The sequence below is a fragment of the Nerophis lumbriciformis genome, linkage group LG11 (genome assembly GCF_033978685.3).
Source record: "Nerophis lumbriciformis linkage group LG11, RoL_Nlum_v2.1, whole genome shotgun sequence".
NCBI lineage: Eukaryota > Metazoa > Chordata > Actinopteri > Syngnathiformes > Syngnathidae > Nerophis > Nerophis lumbriciformis.
The window spans coordinates 46,645,313-46,663,858 of NC_084558.2; the positions used below are offsets into that span (position 1 = coordinate 46,645,313).

Genomic DNA, 18,546 nt, shown 5'->3' on the forward strand with positions numbered 1-18,546 from the left:
AATATATATATATATATATATATATATATATATATATATATATATATATATTAGGGCTGGGCGATATGGCATTTTATTAATATCTCGATATTTTTAGGCCATGTCACGATACACGATATATATCTGGATATTTTGCCTTAGCCTTGAATGAACCCTTGATGCATATAATCACAGCAGTATGATGATTCTATGTGTCTACATTAAAACATTCTTCTTCATACTGCATTAATATATGCTCATTTTAAACTTTCATGCAGAGAAGGAAATCACAACTATGTCAAGTGACCAAAAGTGTATTTATTAAAACAGTTATTAAGCAGTGGCACAAACATTCATGTCATTTCCAAAACAGAAAGTGCAAGATTGTCAGAGACATTTTAAAACAAGCTATAAGTGCACTTTTGTGCATGATGTCACTAAGATGAAACATCAAAACAACACTAAATTAAAGTGCACTTTTTGTACAGAACGCCACTATCATATTTTAAAACAAATAAAGTGCACTTTTGTGCATGATGTCACACAAGATATTTCAATAAGTGTCAAATAAAAATGAGCTGCATAATAGGAAATCAAATAGTGTATGTCCTTCGCTATGTGGTAGGTTCCTGCGGACGTTATCTCCTTCTGTTGTTGACTATTTGTTTCATACGGCGTTGATGTGGAAATGCTTGCCTCGGCATTTTGTTGGTGTGGCACCGAACGGAGATGTTGACATGCGGAGTAAGCACTCTTCATTCTCTAGCGGGTGACTTTTCAAATGATGCTACATATTAGCAGTAATGCTACTTTCTGTAGCAACGCTTGACAAATTACGGTTGTCTGTTCGACATATTCCCGCTTGAAGCCAAACCACCGCCAGACGATGGACCCCCTGCTGTTTTTCTTGGGGATTAATTCTCCCTTCATTTGTTACCAGATTCGCACCTTCTTTCTCTCGTATTACCGCTAGCATCACAGCTAACGTTACCCATGATGCTTCCTCTTTGCTGCGGGAGGGCGTATACGTATGTAAGAAGGTGCGCTTGTTTTACGTCTCTGTGAGAAGGAGAGACAAGAAAGAGTGAGAAGAGCATGTAGTGTAATGCCCGCAACTAAAAGCAACTGCATGAGAGCGTATACTCTAATATCACGATATAGTCATTTTCTAAATCGCACAGAGACAAATTAATACGCAGTATCGCGTGGACATCGGGGGCGGTACCTCTGGATTGGCAGACCGGGGTGGTGGTTCCTCTCTTTAAGAAGGGGAACCGGAGGGTGTGTTCCAACTATCGTGGGATCACACTCCTCAGCCTTCCCGGTAAGGTCTATTCAGGTGTACTGGAGAGGAGGCTACGCCGGATAGTCGAACCTCGGATTCAGGAGGAACAGTGTGGTTTTCGTCCTGGTCGTGGAACTGTGGACCAGCTCTATACTCTCGACAGGGTCCTTGAGGGTGCATGGAAGTTTGCCCAACCAGTCTACATGTGCTTTGTGGACTTGGAGAAGGCATTCGATCGTGTCCCTCGGGAAGTCCTGTGGGGAGTGCTCAGAGAGTATGGGGTATCGGACTGTCTGATTGTGGCAGTCCGCTCCCTGTATGATCAGTGCCAGAGCTTGGTCCGCATTGCCGGCAGTAGGTCGGACACGTTTCCAGTGAGGGTTGGACTCCGCCAAGGCCGCCCTTTGTCACCGATTCTGTTCATAACTTTTATGGACAGAATTTCTAGGCGCAGTCAAGGCGTTGAGGGGATCCGGTTTGGTGGCTGCAGGATTAGGTCTCTGCTTTTTGCAGATGATGTGGTCCTGATGGCTTCATCTGGCCAGGATCTTCAGCTCTCACTGGATCGGTTCGCAGCCGAGTGTGAAGCGACTGGGATGAGAATCAGCACCTCCAATTCCGAGTCCATGGTTCTCGCCCGGAAAAGGGTGGAGTGCCATCTCCGGGTTGGGGAGGAGACCCTGCCCCAAGTGGAGGAGTTCAAGTACCTCGGAGTCTTGTTCACGAGTGAGGGAAGAGTGGATCGTGAGATCGACAGGCGGATCGGTCTTCAGTAATGCGGACGCTGTATCGATCCGTTGTGGTGAAGAAGGAGCTGAGCCGGAAGGCAAAGCTCTCAATTTACCGGTCGATCTACGTTCCCATCCTCACCTATGGTTATGAGCTTTGGGTCATGACCGAAAGGACAAGATCACGGGTACAAGCGGCCGAAATGAGTTTCCTCCGCTGGGTGGCGGGGCTCTCCCTTAGAGATAGGGTGAGAAGCTCTGTCATCCGGGGGGAGCTCAAATTAAAGCCGCTGCTCCTCCACATCGAGAGGAGCCAGATGAGGTGGTTCGGGCATCTGGTCAGGATGCCACCCGAACGCCTCCCTTGGGAGGTGTTTAGGGCACGTCCAACCGGTAGGAGGCCACGGGGAAGACCCAGGACACGTTGGGAAGACTATGTCTCCCGGCTGGCCTGGGAACACCTCAGGATCCCCCGGGAAGAGCTGGACGAAGTGGCTGGGGAGAGGAAAGTCTGGGCTTCCCTGCTTAGGTTGCTGCCCCCGCGACCCGACCTCGGATAAGCAGAAGAAGATGGATGGATGGATGGCACAGAGACAAACCTGCGATATATCGAGTATATCGCCCAGCCCTGCTATATATTAGAGATGTCCGATAATATCGGCGTGCCGATATTATCGGCCGATAAATGCGTTAAAACGTAATATCAGAAATTATCGGTATCGTTTGTTTATTATCGGTATCGTTTTTTTTTAATTAAATCAACATAAAAACACAAGATACACTTACAATTAGTGCACCAACCCAAAAAACCTCCCTCCCCACTCATTCACACAAAAGGGTTGTTTCTTTCTGTTATTAATATTCTGGTTCCTACATTATATATCAATATATATCAATACAGTCTGCAAGGGATACAGTCCGTAAGCACACATGATTGTGCGTGCTGCTGGTCCACTAATCGTACTAACCTTTAACAGTTAATTTTACTCATTTTCATTCATTACTAGTTTCTATGTAACTGTTTTTATATTGTTTTACTTTCTTTTTTATTCAAGAAAATGTTTTTAATTTATTCATTTACAAAAAAGTACCTTATATTCTCGATACTTGGTTGTCCAAATTAGGCATAATAATGTGTTAATTCCACGACTGCATATATCGGTTGATATCAGTATCGGTTGATATCGGTAATTAAAGAGTTGGACAATATCGGAAAAAAGCCATTATCGGACATCCCTACAATATATATATATATATATATATATATATATATATACACACACACACACACACACACACACATGTAGAGATGTGTAAAGTGTATATGTGTGGTATATAGTGTACATACAGTAGATGTGCAGCACAAAGAAGATATTTGACTAGCATGTGATTTCCTACTGTATTATGTCATAATGCCGCTTTCATGACCGTAGGAAATCAGATGTTCCTTTTGTTTAACTGCTTGTTGCCAAACTCAGGACATGAACAAAAATGCAGCAACCATTCCTTTTGAAAAGACATTCATATTTGTAAATGTCACACGATTTCAATCAACAACAGATTATTATTATCAATATTATTATGTGTGAAGATGTTTCCCCTGATGTCATGCCATCATGCAGACATGCCAGTGTATCATCCGTAGAACTGTAAACAACAACATTCACAGTTCTATCATGTGTAGAATTGGAAACATTCATAGTTGTAGCATATGCAGTGTTGGGACTAACGAGTTACTGTAACGCCGTTAGTTTCGGCGGTAACTAGTAATCTAACGCGTTATTTTTTATATTCAGTAACTCAGTTCCCGTTACTATATGATGCGTTACTACATACAACATAACGTAAAATAACGCAGTATCGGCTAAAACAGAAGATCTGAGTGTGTTTTATTGGAGAGGTGCAGTGTCGTCCTGATTCTTCCTGTGTCACAACGGGGACAAGAGAAGACGTGCTGTGTGTGTCTGGGTGCGGGGGGTGTTTATTAACAAGACATGGTGCAGCTGAAGCCGAGTTTCTTAACATGGAGATATTCTAGACTGACCATGCGTCCTCTTTTCCCCGGACATGTCTTCTTTTGCGGGGCTGTCCGGGCGGAGTTTCTTAAATGCCTCAATTGTCCGGCATTTTGAGTTAGGGTTGCGTGTATTTTCAATGTACGTTCGGGGTAAAGAATGGGTTAAAACAAAAACAAATTGTGCTCACGCAGCAGCATTCTTGAGGGAGGGACAGAGACAGAAAGAGCGAGAGAGCGGATTGATTGATTGAGACTTTTATTAGTAGATTGCACAGTACAGTACATGTTCCCTACAATTGACCACTAAATGGTAACACCCGAATAAGTTTTTCAACTTGTTTAAGTCGGCGTCCACGTTAATCAATTTCTTTCAAACTGTCTAGACTAGACTAGACTAGACTTCCTTTTTATTGTCATTCAAATTTGAACTTTACAGCACAGATAAGAAGGAAATTTCGTTACATAAGCTCATGGTAGTGCAGGATAAAAAAAAAAGCAATAAGGTGCATTTATAAATAAATAAATAATATATAAATAAATAAAATATATAAATATACATACATATATATATACACATATATAATTTAAAAAAATATATAAATATATATAAATAAATAAATAGATTACTGTACAGATAAATATATTGCACTTTTTCACATGCTCAAAACATAATAATGAATCAAAATCAATGTTATTATGAATTACTGACCTATCCAAGGTTCCGATTACTTCACATCAAATATTCCACTTTGAAAAATATTTTTGGTGGAAGATTTTGCATATTTTGTGTGTTTGCCATTAAAAACATAGTTTTGTTTGACAAAAAAGGGCTGAAAACCCCCCCCCAAAAAACAAAAAATAAATAAATAAATTTGAAATGAGGGATAGATCTGAAGTTGATGTAGACTCCAGAGATTTAAGTGTTAAATATAAAATGTATGTATGGCCTGGCACACCATTATCATCATTTCATGACCGAAGCAAAACACTTTTTACACTTTTATACTGAAATAAATACAAACGTATTCAATAAAAACATAGAAAAAACTACCAGCAGCGGTAAAGTTCAGATCCATGAAGGAAAGAAGGAAGTGAATGAATGTTTATAACCAGAGGTGGGTAGTAACGCGCTACATTTACTCCGTTACATCTACTTGAGTAACTTTTGGGATAAATTGTACTTCTAAGAGTAGTTTTAATGCAACTTACTTTTACTTTTACTTGAGTATATTTATAGAGAAGAAACACTACTTTTACTCCGCTACTTTTATCTACATTCAGCTCGCTACTCGCTACTAATTTTTATCGATCTGTTAATGCACGCTTTGTTTGTTTTGGTCTGTCAGACAGACCTTCAAAGTGCCTGCGTTACTGGTGACGTTTCACTCCGTTCCACCAATAAAATGCAGTCACTAGTGACGTTTGACTCCGTTCCACCAATCAGATGCAGTCACTGGTGACGTTGGACCAATCAAACAGAGCCAAGCGGTCACATGACCTGACTTAAACAAGTTGAAAAACGTATTGGGGTGTTACCATTTAGTGGTCAATTGTACGGAATATGTACTTCACTGTGCAATCTGCTAATACAAGTTTCAATCAATCAATCAAAAGTGTGAAGGAAAAGAGACACTTTTTTTATTTCAACCGTACATCCCGTCACAAGCCTAAAGACTGACTGCACAGTTCCTGTCTTCACAATAAAAGTGCTGCTCCATCGCGCCTGCACTTACAAAATAAGAGTCTCCGAAAGCCAGCGCAAACAAGCTAGCAAGCTACGGAATTTGCCGCCAATGTATTTCTTGTAAAGTGTGTGAAAACGAATATGGAAGCTGGACAAATAAGATACCAAAAACCAACCACTTTCATGTGGTATTAAACAGAAAGGAGGAACTTTTCTTCTCCTCCATTTGAAAACGTGGAGTTATCAGCACTACTGTCTGATTCCAATCAATGCAAGTCATCAGAATCAGGTAATACACCAACTTATATTCTTGTCTTCACGAAAGAAAGGAATCTATATGTGTTAAACATGCATGTATATTCATTAAAACACCTTTAACATGTGAACAAAAACGGCAAAATAAATAAATATAAATGATATACTGTATATATCAATGCATGTGTGTGTGTGTGTGTATATATATATATATATATATATATATATATATATATGATATGTATGTTACTCATCAGTTACTCAGTACTTGAGTAGTTTTTTCACAACATACTTTTTACTTTTACTCAAGTAAATATTTGGGTGACTACTCATTACTTTTACTTGAGTAATAAATCTCTAAAGTAACAGTACTCTTACTTGAGTACAATTTCTGGCTACTCTACCCACCTTTGTTTATAACTGAATACATTTACATATGTATTATGCTCCAATGCAATAACAGTACTGAAATGAAGGCTAAAAGGGCATTAATTGTAGATTTAAACAAAAAAAAGAAAAGAAAAAGTAACTAAATAGTTACTTTTCACAGTAACGCATTACTTTTTGTTGTAAGTAACTGAGTTAGTAACTGAGTTACTTTTGAAATAAAGTAACCAGAAACTGCAACTAGTTACTGGTTTTCAGTAGCAAACCCAACACTGATCATATGTAGAACTGTATACGACACGTGGACAACAACAATGTGACGAACACATGCTTCAGTCTCATGATGACGTCATCATAAAGTCCCTTTCTGCACTAACTTCTACTACACGCTTGTGATAAAGAACCGCGTGTACCAAAACACGTGCAAACTTGATTGCTCACAAGTTTAGTCGATCGTCTTTGTGTGGTGAGGATTGTGTGTCTTTAGTGAGCGTGCAGTCCACTTATTGTGTCTGTCTTTTCAGAATATGCAAAACATATGCTAATCATCAGAATGCCTGCAATAATGGGAGGAGAAGATGCAAATAGAATATTTAGCACACACAGTGTGATTTAGCAAGACTACAACTGTTCTGCGAGGGCCATTTTGTGTCTTTATTTAGCAGGTCTTAAAAGGATGTTGCACAGAAAAATATCTGTGAGTAAATATCTTATATTTGCAGATTATTTATTTATTATGATTTTGTCAAGTAAATATTTTATATTTTCAAATTATTATGATTTTGTCAAGTAAATATCTTATATTTAAGGATTATTATGATTTTGTAAAGTAAATATCCTATATTTTCAGATTTATTATGATTTTGTCAAGTAAATATATTTGCAAATTATTTATTATGATTTTGTCAAGTGAATATCTTATATTTGCAGATTATTTATTATGATGTTGTCAAGTAAATTATATTAGCAGATTATTATGATTTTGTCAAGTAACTCTTAAATTTGCAGATATTTATTATGATTTTGTCAGGTAAATATCTTATATTTGTAGACTATTATGATTTTGTCAAGTAAATATCCTAATATTTGCAGATTTATTATGATTTTGTCAAATAAATATCTTAAATTTGAAGATTTAGTTTAATTTTGTCAAGTAAATAATTACATTTTGCATATTATTTATGATTGTCAAGTAAATATCTTATATTTGCAGATTATTTATCATAATTTTGTCAAGTAAATATCTTATTTGCAGATTTATGATAATTTTGTCAAGTAAATAAATTATATTTGTAGACTATTATGATTTTGTCAAGTAAATATCTCATATTTGCAGATTTATTATGATTTTGTCAAGTAAATATCTTATATTTGCAGATTATTATGATGTTGTCAAGTAAATATATTTGCAGATTATTCATTATGATTTTTTCAAGTTAATATCTTACATTTGTAGACTTATGATTTTGTCAAGTAAATATCCTAATATTTGCAGATTATTTATCATGATTTTGTCAAATCTCATATTTGCAGATTTAGTTTAATTTTGTCAAATAAATGATTTATATTTTCAGATTATTTATTATGATTTTGTGAAGTAAATAATTTATATTTGCATATTATTTATTATGATTTTGTCAAGTAAATATCTTACATTTGCAGATTTTTTATTATGATTGTTAAGTAAATATTTTATATTTGCAGAGCATTATGATTATGTCAAGTAAATATCTTATATTTGCATATTATTTATTATGAATTGGTCAAGTAAATCTTATCTTTGCAGATTTAGTATGATTTTGTCGAGTAAATATCTTTTATTTGCAGATTTAGTATGATTTTGTCAAGTAACTCTTATATTTAGAGATTGTTTGGTATGATTTTGTGGCGTAAATATCTTATATTTGCCGATTATTTTGTATGACTTTGTCAAGTAAATATCTTATATTTGCAGAGCATTATAATTTTGTCAAGTTAATATCTTATATTTTCTTATTATTCATTATGAATAGGTCAAGTAAATATCTTATATTTTCAGAATATATATTATGATGTCAAGGAAATATCTTGTATTTGCATAGCATTATGATTTTGTCAAGTAAATGTTTTATATTTGCAGATAATTTATTATAATTTTGTCAAGTTAATATCTTATATTTGCATATTATTCATTATGAATTGGTCAAGTAAATATCTTTTATTTGCAGATTTATCATGATTTTGTCAGGTAAATAGCTTATATTTGCAGATTGTTTAGTATGATTTTGTGGAGTAAATATCTTGTATTTGCAGTTTATTTAATATAATTTTGTCAAGTAAATGACTTATATTTGCAGTTTATTTAGTATGATTTTGTCAAGTAAATTATTTATATTTGCGCATTATTTAGTATGATTTTGTCAAGTAAATTATTTATATTTGCGCATTATTTAGAATGATTTTGTCAAGTTAATATCTTATATTTGCTTATTATGTATTATGATTTTGTCAAGTAAATATCTTATATTTGCAGATTATTTAGTATGATTTCGTCAAGTAAATATCTTATATTTGCAGAATGTTTATTATGATTTTGTCAAGTAAATATCTCATATTTGCAGAATATTTATTATGATTTTGTCAAGTAAATATCCTAATATTTGCAGATTATTTAGTATGATTTTGTCAAGTAAATATCTTATATTTGCAGAGCATTATGATTTTGTCAAGTAAATATCCTAATATTTGCAGATTATTTAGTATGATTTTGTAATAAACGCGCCCAAGTTCTCCGGGTGTCGCTGCCACTACGCAAATTAAGGAGTCGCGGGTGGGACCTGATATTCAGCTGGGAACGACTAAAACAATAAATAACCACAAGACATATATAACTATTAGCCACAAGACGATCAGGCTTATATTTAATGTGCTACAAATGAATCCCGCATAACAAACACCTCCCCCCTCCTGTTCATATAACCCGCCAATACAACTCAAACACCTGCACAACACACTCAATCCCACAGCCCAAAGTGCAGTTCACCTCCCCAAAGTTAATACAACACACAGTTACGTACGTGACATGCACATAGCATGCACGTACGGGCAAGCGATCAAATGTTTGGAAGCCGCAGCTGCATGCGTACTCACGGTACCGTGTCTGGGCATCCAACTCAAAGTCCTCCTGGTAAGAGTCTCTGTTCGTCCCAGTTCTCCACAGGCCAATGGTAAGTCCACAAAAACGGTCAAAAATTAGGATTCCTTCCATGAAGTGGCTCCGTAGCAAAACGCTTTGGCTGACAGGGGCCCCAGGTGGTGTGTGACGTCAATTTCCGCTTCCGCTCGGTCTGATAGCACCGGATGCCTTTTATATCCCCACATTCTATTAAGTTACATTTTTCATATTAGCATGATTATTGAATATGCCTGTAACAGTTCATAATATTAGATAAATGGATGACATAAGTATATATACTTCTTTTCCCAGCTCAGCACAAGTTAATTGTGACTGGCAATATTTATATATACACACACACACACACACATACATACATATAGATATATCGATGGACTCCTATGGCCATTACAATTTTGTCAAGTAAATATCTCATATTTGCAGATTATTTATTATGATTTTGTCAAGTAAACATCTTATATTTAGAGATTGTTTAGTAAGATTTTATGGAGTAAATATCTTATATTTGCAGATTATTTACTATGGTTTTGTCAAGTAAATATCTCACATTTGCAGATTTATTATGATTTTGTCGAGTAAATATCTTATATTTGCAGATTATTTAGTATAATTTTGTCAAGTAAATATCTTATATTTGCAAATGTTTTTGTTTGATATTGTCAAGTAAATACTTCACATTTTCAGATTTATTATGATTTTGTAAAGTAAACATCTTATATTTGCAGATTATTTAGTATGATTTTGTCAAGTAAACATCTTATATTTGCCGATTATTTAGTATGATATTGTCAAGTAAATATCTCATATTTGCAGATTATTTATTATGATTTTGTCAAGTAAATATCGTATATTTGCAGATTTATTATGATTCTGTCAAGTAAATATTTTATATTTGCAGATTATGTAGTTTAATTTTGTCAAGTAAGTCATTGATATTGGCTGGTTGTGTATTATAATTTTGTCACGTAATTATTTTATATTTGCAGATTTATTATGGTTTTGTCAAGTAAATATCTAATATTTGCAGATTTATTATGATTATATAAGTAACTATATTTGTGGACTATTATTTATTAAGATTTTGTCAAGTAATTCTTATATTTGTAGACTTATTTATTATGATTTTGTCAAGTAAATATTATATTTGCAGATTATTTTGTATGGTTTTGTCAAGTAAATCTTATATTTGCAGATTTAGTATGATTTTGTCAAGTAAATCTTATATTTGCAGATTTATTATGGTTTTGTCGAGTAAATATCTAATATTTGCAGATTATTTATTATGATTATATAAGTAACTATATTTGTGGACTATTATTTATTAAGATTTTGTCAAGTAATTCTTATATTTGTAGACTTATTTATTATGATTTTTTCAAGTAAATATTGTAGATTTGCAGATTATTTTGCATGGTTTTGTCAAATAAATCTTATATTTGCAGATTTAGTATGATTTTGTCAAGTAAATCTTATATTTGCAGATTTAGTATGATTTTGTCAAGTAAATATCTTATATTTGCAGATTATTTAGTATGATTTTGTCAAGTAAATATCTTATATTTTCAGATTAGTTTAATTTTGTCAAGTAAATTATTTATATTTGCAAATTATTTATTATGATTTTGTCAAGTAAATAATTTATATTGGCAGATTATTTATTATAATTTTGTCAAGTAAATATCTAATATTTGCAGATTATTTATTATGATTATATAAGTAAATATCTTATATTTGTAGACTATTATTTATTATTATTTTGTCAAGTAAATATTGTATATTTGCAGATTATTTATGATTTTGTCAAGTAAATATCTTATATTTTTAGACTATGATTTTGTCAAGTAAATATTGTATATTTGCAGATTATGATTTTGTCAAGTAAATATCTCATTTGTAGACTATTATTTATGATTTTGTCAAGTACATTTTTATATTTGCAGATTATTTATTATGATTTTGTCAAGTAAATATTTTATATTTGCAGATTATTTTTAATATATGATTTTGTCAAGTAAATATCTTAAATTTGAAGACTTTTATTTATTATGATTTTGTCGAGTAAATATATTATATTTTTAGACTTATTATGATTTTGTCAAGGAATGAGGACTCAGTTGCAGCCGGGAAACGATTGACGATTGAAATTTACACTCATCTAATAACAAAAACAACAATCTATGATAAGCTTCACAAAGGGAAAATTGCTCACGAAGAAGGAGAGACAAAACGCTATAAACAGAAACTATATAAAGAGCTAAGAAAAATCTACAAGAGGAGGGAAAAAGAAGGCAGAGCACCATGAAAATAGCTCAAACAAAAACTGACCAAAAACTTTAGCAAATCAAAATCACTCTTCTTCAGAGGGTACAGAGAAATCAAAGAATAAATCAAGGCAATACTTAGCGACTTTGACAAGACTGTGGCAGCCGGCTGGCGGTACACGACGAGACGATATACTCTGGCAACAAGACAGGGGAAGATGAGGACTATGTACACATGAGGCAGGGTGACACAGGTGGGCACAATCAGGCAATCAGGAGAGACATCAGACCAGTGACACAGGAGGAAGAGCAAGTGGCCTGAAACGAGAAGAGGATTAGATTTTCAACATAAAACAGGAAGTTTGCCAGACAACCCCAAAACAGGACTTCCCTCACCGCGGTGTGACAACTATTATTAATTATGATTTTGTCGAGTAAATATATATTTTATTTGTAGACTATTTTTTATTATGATTTCGTCAAGCAAATGTCTTATGTTTGTAGACTATTATTTATTATGATTTCGTCAAGTAAATACTTGACAATGCAGATCATTTATTATGATTTTGTCGAGTAAATATTTTATATTTGCAGATTATTTATTATGATTTCCTTAAGTACATTTCTTAAATTTGAAGACTTATTTATTAGGATTTTGTCGAGTAAATATATTATATTTGTTGACTATTATTTATTAGGATTTTGTCAAGTAAATATTTTATATTTGAAGACTATTATTTATTATGATTTTGTCGAGTAAATATATTTTATTTATAGACTATTATTTATTATGAATTTGTCAAGTAAATATTTTATATTTGTAGACTATTATTTTTTATGATTTTGACAAGTAAACATATTATATTTGTAGACAATTTTTTATTATGATTTTGTCAAGTAAATATGTTATATTTGTAGACTATCATGATTATGATTATGATTTTGTCAAGTAAATATATTATATTTGTAGACTATTATTTATTATGATTTTGTCAAGTATATATCTTGTATTTGTAGACTATTATTTTTTATGATTTTGTCAAGTAAATATCTTATATTTGTAGACTATTATTTATTATGATTGTGTCAAGTAAATACTTGACAATGTAGATAATTTATTATGATTTTGTCAAGTAAATATTTTATATTTGCAGATTATTTATTATGATTTCATCAAGTAAATTTCTTAAATTTAAAGACTATTATTTATTTCATTTCATTCATTTTTTATTTGTAGACTATTATCTAATATGATTTTGTCAAGTAAATATTTCATATTGGTTGACTATTATCTAATATGATTTTGTCAAGTAAATATTTCATATTGGTTGACTATTATTTTTTATGATTTTGTCAAGTACATATCTTATATTTGGAGACTATTATTTATTATGATTTTGTCAAGTAAATACTTTATATTTGCATATCATTTATTATGATTTTGTCAAGTAAATTTCTTATATTTGTAGACTATTATTTCTTGTGATTTTGTCGAGTAAATATATTATATTTGTAGATAATTATTTTTTATGATTTGTCAAGTAAATATCTTGTATTTGTAGACTATTATTTATTATGATTTGTTAAGTAAATGTCTTATATTTGTAGACTATTATCTATTATGATTTTGTCAAGTAAATATCTTATATTTGTAGACTATTATTTATTATGATTTTGTCAAGTAAATACTTGACAATGCAGATCATTTATAATGATTTTGTCAAGTAAATACTTTATATTTGCAGATCATTTATTATGATTTTGTCAAGTAAATATTTTATATTTGCAGATTATTTATTATGATTTTGTCGAGTAAATATATTATATTTGTAGATTATTGTTTATTATGATTTGCTAAGTAAATGTCTTATATTTGTAGACTATTATCTATTATGATTTTGTCAAGTAAATATTTTATATTTGCAGATTGATTATTATGATTTTGTCAAGTAAATATCTTATATTTGTAGACTATTATTTACTATGATTTTGTCAAGTAAATATTTTATATTTGCAGATTATTTATTATGATTTTGTCAAGTAAATATTTTATATTTGCAGATTATTTTTAATATATGATTTCGTCAAGTAAATATCTTAAATTTGAAGACTATTATTTATTATGATTTTGTCAAGTAAATATCTTATATTTGTAGACTATTATGTATAATGATTTTGTCAAGAACATTTCTTAAATTTGAAGACTATTATTTATTATGATTTTGTCGAGTAAATATATTATATTTGTAGACTATTATTTATTATGATTTTGTCAAGTAAATACTTGACAATGCAAATCATTTATGATGATTTTGTCAAGTAATTATTTTATATTTGCAGATTATTTATTATGATTTCATCAAGTACATTTCTTATATTTGTAGACTATTATTTTTTATGATTTTGTCGAGTAAATATCTTATATTTGTAGACTATTATGTATTATGATTTTGTCGAGTAAATATTTTATATTTGTAGACTATTATTTATTATGATGTTGTCAAAATAAATATCTTATATTTGTAGACTATTATTTATTATGATTTTGTCGTGTAAATATATTATATTTGTAGATTATTATTTATTATGATTTGTCAAGTAAATATCTTATATTTGTAGACTATTATTTATTATAATGTTGTCAAGTAAATATTTTTATATTTGCAGATTATTTATTATGATTTTGTCAAGTAAATATTTTATATTTGCAGATTATTTTTAATATATGATTTCGTCAAGTAAATATCTTAAATTTGAAGACTATTATTTATTATGATTTTGTCAAGTAAATATTTTATATTTGCAGATTATTTATTATGATTTTGTCAAGTAAATATTTTATATTTGCAGATTATTTTTAATATATGATTACGTCAAGTAAATATCTTAAATTTGAAGACTATTATTTATTATGATTTTGTCAAGTAAATATATTATATTTGTAGACTATTATTTATTATGATTTCGTCGAGTAAATATCTTATATTTGTCGACTATTATTTATTATGATTTTGTCAGGTAAATATCTTATATTTTTAGACTATTATGTATTATGATTTTGTCAAGAACATTTCTTAAATTTGAAGACTATTATTTATTATGATGTTGTCGAGTAAATATATTATATTTGTAGACTATTATTTATTATGATTTTGTCAAGTAAATACTTGACAATGCAGATCATTCATAATGATTTTGTCAAGTAAGTATTTTATATTTGCAGATTATTTAATATGATTTCGTCAAGTAAATTTCTTATATTTGTAGACTATTAATTTTTATGATTTTGTGGAGTAAATATCTTATATTTGTAGACTATTATTTATTATGATTTTGTTGAGTAAATATATTATATTTGCAGATTATTTATTATGATTTCGTCAAGTAAATTTCTTATATTTTTAGACTATTGTTTTTTATGATTTTGTCGAGTAAATTTCTTATATTTGTAGACTATTATTTATTATGATTTTGTCGAGTAAATATATTATATATGTAGACTATAATTTATTATGATGCTGTCAAAATAAATATCTTATATTTGTAGACTATTATTTATTATGATTTTGTCGAGTAAATATATTATATTTGTAGACTATTATTTATTATGATGTCAAAAATAAATATCTTCTATTTGTAGACTATTATTTATTATGATTTTAGCAAGTGGATATCTTATATTTGCAGATTATTTACCATGATTTTGCAGAATAAATGTTGAATATTTGCAAATTGTTATTTGGTAAACATTGATCCAAAGTTGACCGAGCTAAAGTCTTATTTCTGCGATTTTCTAATGACCTCGGTCCTGCCAAGCGACAACGGACTAAGGTTCTCCATCCCTCTGTCTTCCTTCCGTCCATCTTCCACCGCCTATCCCTGTCAGGGTGGCCGTGGGTCTGGATCCTGTCCCACCTGCACCGGCTTGGTCTTGTTGCGCTAAAAAGTCTTCTTGTCCTCTGGTCTTCCTTTCAGAGCCGCATGGCGGAGAGTCTGCGCCTGTTCGACTCCATCTGCAACAACAACTGGTTCACCAACACGTCGCTCATCCTCTTCCTCAACAAGAAGGACCTGCTGGCGGAGAAGATCAAGCGCATCCCGCTGACGCTGTGCTTCCCCGACTACAAGGGCCAGAACACCTACGAGGAGGCGGCCGTCTACGTCCAGCGGCAGTTCGAGGACCTGAACCGCAACAAGGAGACCAAGGAGATCTACTCGCACTTCACCTGTGCCACCGACACCAGCAACATCCAGTTTGTGTTCGACGCCGTCACGGACGTGATCATCCAGAACAATCTCAAGTACATCGGCCTGTGCTAGGACCTGGTCGGTCCACGGGGGGGGGTTGGGGGTCAGGGAACGCACGTTTCTGTTCACGCGCGAGATGTCCCATCAAGTGGAGCACTTAACGCCGGCCATGTTGGACACCTTCCTCCACCTGCCGGCCGCACCTGAGACCAGCGAGCACTCGCCAGGTGACTTTGGTTTGACTCAAGACTTTTAATGCTGCTTTACGAAAACTACATGGACACTTTTTCTTTCGGGGACTTTTTTTTTTTTTTTTTTTTTTGCTACTTTGGTCCACACCTGAGAGGTTGCTCAAAAGTGTGCACTTCACGCTCGTATTCTCATGTCATGTGACCACAGCTGCGCCGTCAAGAACACAAACGCGACGCAAATATTGGAGAGGTAAAAACATTCCACCAGCAGACCTGGCATGTCCTCTAAAGCAGGGGTGTCCATACTACGGCGTCTTTGATTTGGCCCGCCGGACGTCGTGAGGACTCTGGCCAAAACAAAACCGCAGCATTTACTTATATGACCCAATGCAAACAACCTTCTCTAGTCATGGTGCAAAAACAACAACAACAAATCGAACCAACACAACTGGAGATGTCGATAAATGCGTTAAAATGTAATATCGGAAATTATCGGTATCGTTTTTTTTATTATCGGTATTGTTTTTTTGTTTTTTTTTTATTAAATCAACATAAAAAAACACTGCGATGAGGTGGCGACTTGTCCAGGGTGTACCCCGCCCTCCGCCCGATTGTAGCTGAGATAGGCTCCAGCGCCCCCCGCGACCCCAAAGGGAATAAGCGGTAGGAAATGGATGGATGGATGGATGGATAAAAAAACACAAGATACACTTACAATTAGTGCACCAACCCCAAAAAAACTCCCTCCCCCATTTACACACATTCACACTTATTCACACAAAAGGGTTGTTTATTTCTGTTATTAATATTATGGTTCCTACATTATATATCAATATATATCAATACAGTCTGCAAGGGATGGTCCTCTAATAGTACTAACCTTTATCAGTTAATTTGACTCATTTTCATTAATTACTAGTTTCTATGTAACTGTTTTTGTATTGTTTTACTTTCTTTTTTTTATTCAAGAAAATGTTTTTAATTTATTTATCTTATTTTACTTTATTAATTAAAAAAAAAAAAAAGGACCTTATCTTCACCATACCTGGTTGTCCAAATTAGGCATAATAATGTGTTGATTCCACGACTGTATATATCGGTATCGGTAATTAAGAGTTGGACAATATCGGAATATCGGATATCGGCAAAAAAGCCATTATCGGACATCCCTAAACATAACATATATTGTGGATATTATCAAAAACGACCATGCACCATACAAATATTCAGAGTTACAGCCATTACAAAGCATGATGGGAAAAATGCAAAGTTAGGACACCCCTGCTCTGAAGGAACCCGAGTCCTTAACCGTGTCAAGTGACTAAAAGACCAAGTGGGGACCCTTACTTACATATCTAGTATAAAGTTGTGTACTCTCCTAAAAGTACCGTGTTGTTGTGCAATACTAAAATCGCCAGCTGCTAGCCAGGACGCTAATTGCTAGTTATCTAATTATTTTAACTACATTTGCGGAAAAGTTGCACAGGGAGTATGAATAAATGAATATATATTTTTTTAAATTCTTATCAACCAAAGATTTCCTGACCTCCCTGCAATACCTCTGCGTATCCCTCGGGGTCACAGACCCTCAGTTTAGAAGCTTTTGCTGAAATCTAAGTTAGTTAAGACAAGAGAATATAAAGAAATATAAAAATGATATACACATATATGTATATATACACACACACACACATATATATATATATATATATATATACATATATATATATATATATATATATAAATTATATAAATTATTTATATATATATATATATAAATTATATAAATTATTTATATATATATATATATATATATATATAATTTAAGATATCAATTATATTAATTTAGCTGATAATACAGATTTTAATATTATGTCATAACCCACGTCGATGACACATCCTAGCTGAGTGCAATGTAGCGTCCTTGCTAGCGGCTAACCTGCCTCCACAGTGCAAAGCTGCATCTATTTTTTTTTTTTCAAATGACCCTCGCCCGCACGGCGGCAAATAAAGTAAGTTGCTCACAAGTCATACTTGCCAACCCTCCCGGATTTTCCGGGAGACTCCCGAAATTCAGCGCCTCTCCCGAAAACCTCCCGGGACAAATTTTCTCCCGAAAATCTCCCGAAATTCAGGCGGAGCTGGAAGCCACGACCCCTCCAGCTCCATGCGGACCTGAGTGACGTCAGGTGCGCAACACCACGTAAATCGTTGGCCAACCAAAAAGTAACCCCAGTACGCTATAGCCAACATTCACCAGGAGATGGCAACAGACAAACATAGATCACTATTACATTCCTCCCCTTTTAGAAATGTATAGAAGTTACTCAAAATAA

At 32.7% G+C, this 18,546-nt stretch overlaps 1 protein-coding gene across 1 annotated transcript in view; it reads left to right on the top strand.

Annotated features, from left to right (window-relative positions):
• Positions 1-16,100, top strand: part of gnaz (guanine nucleotide binding protein (G protein), alpha z polypeptide) — a 69,316-nt gene extending 53,216 nt beyond the window's left edge. Inside the window, exon 3 of the mRNA XM_061966485.1 lies at positions 15,747-16,100. Coding sequence (XP_061822469.1) covers positions 15,747-16,091 — 345 coding nt within the window. The 3' untranslated portion in view covers positions 16,092-16,100. The remainder of the gene's footprint in view (positions 1-15,746) is intronic.
• The last annotated feature ends 2,446 nt before the right edge of the window (positions 16,101-18,546 follow it).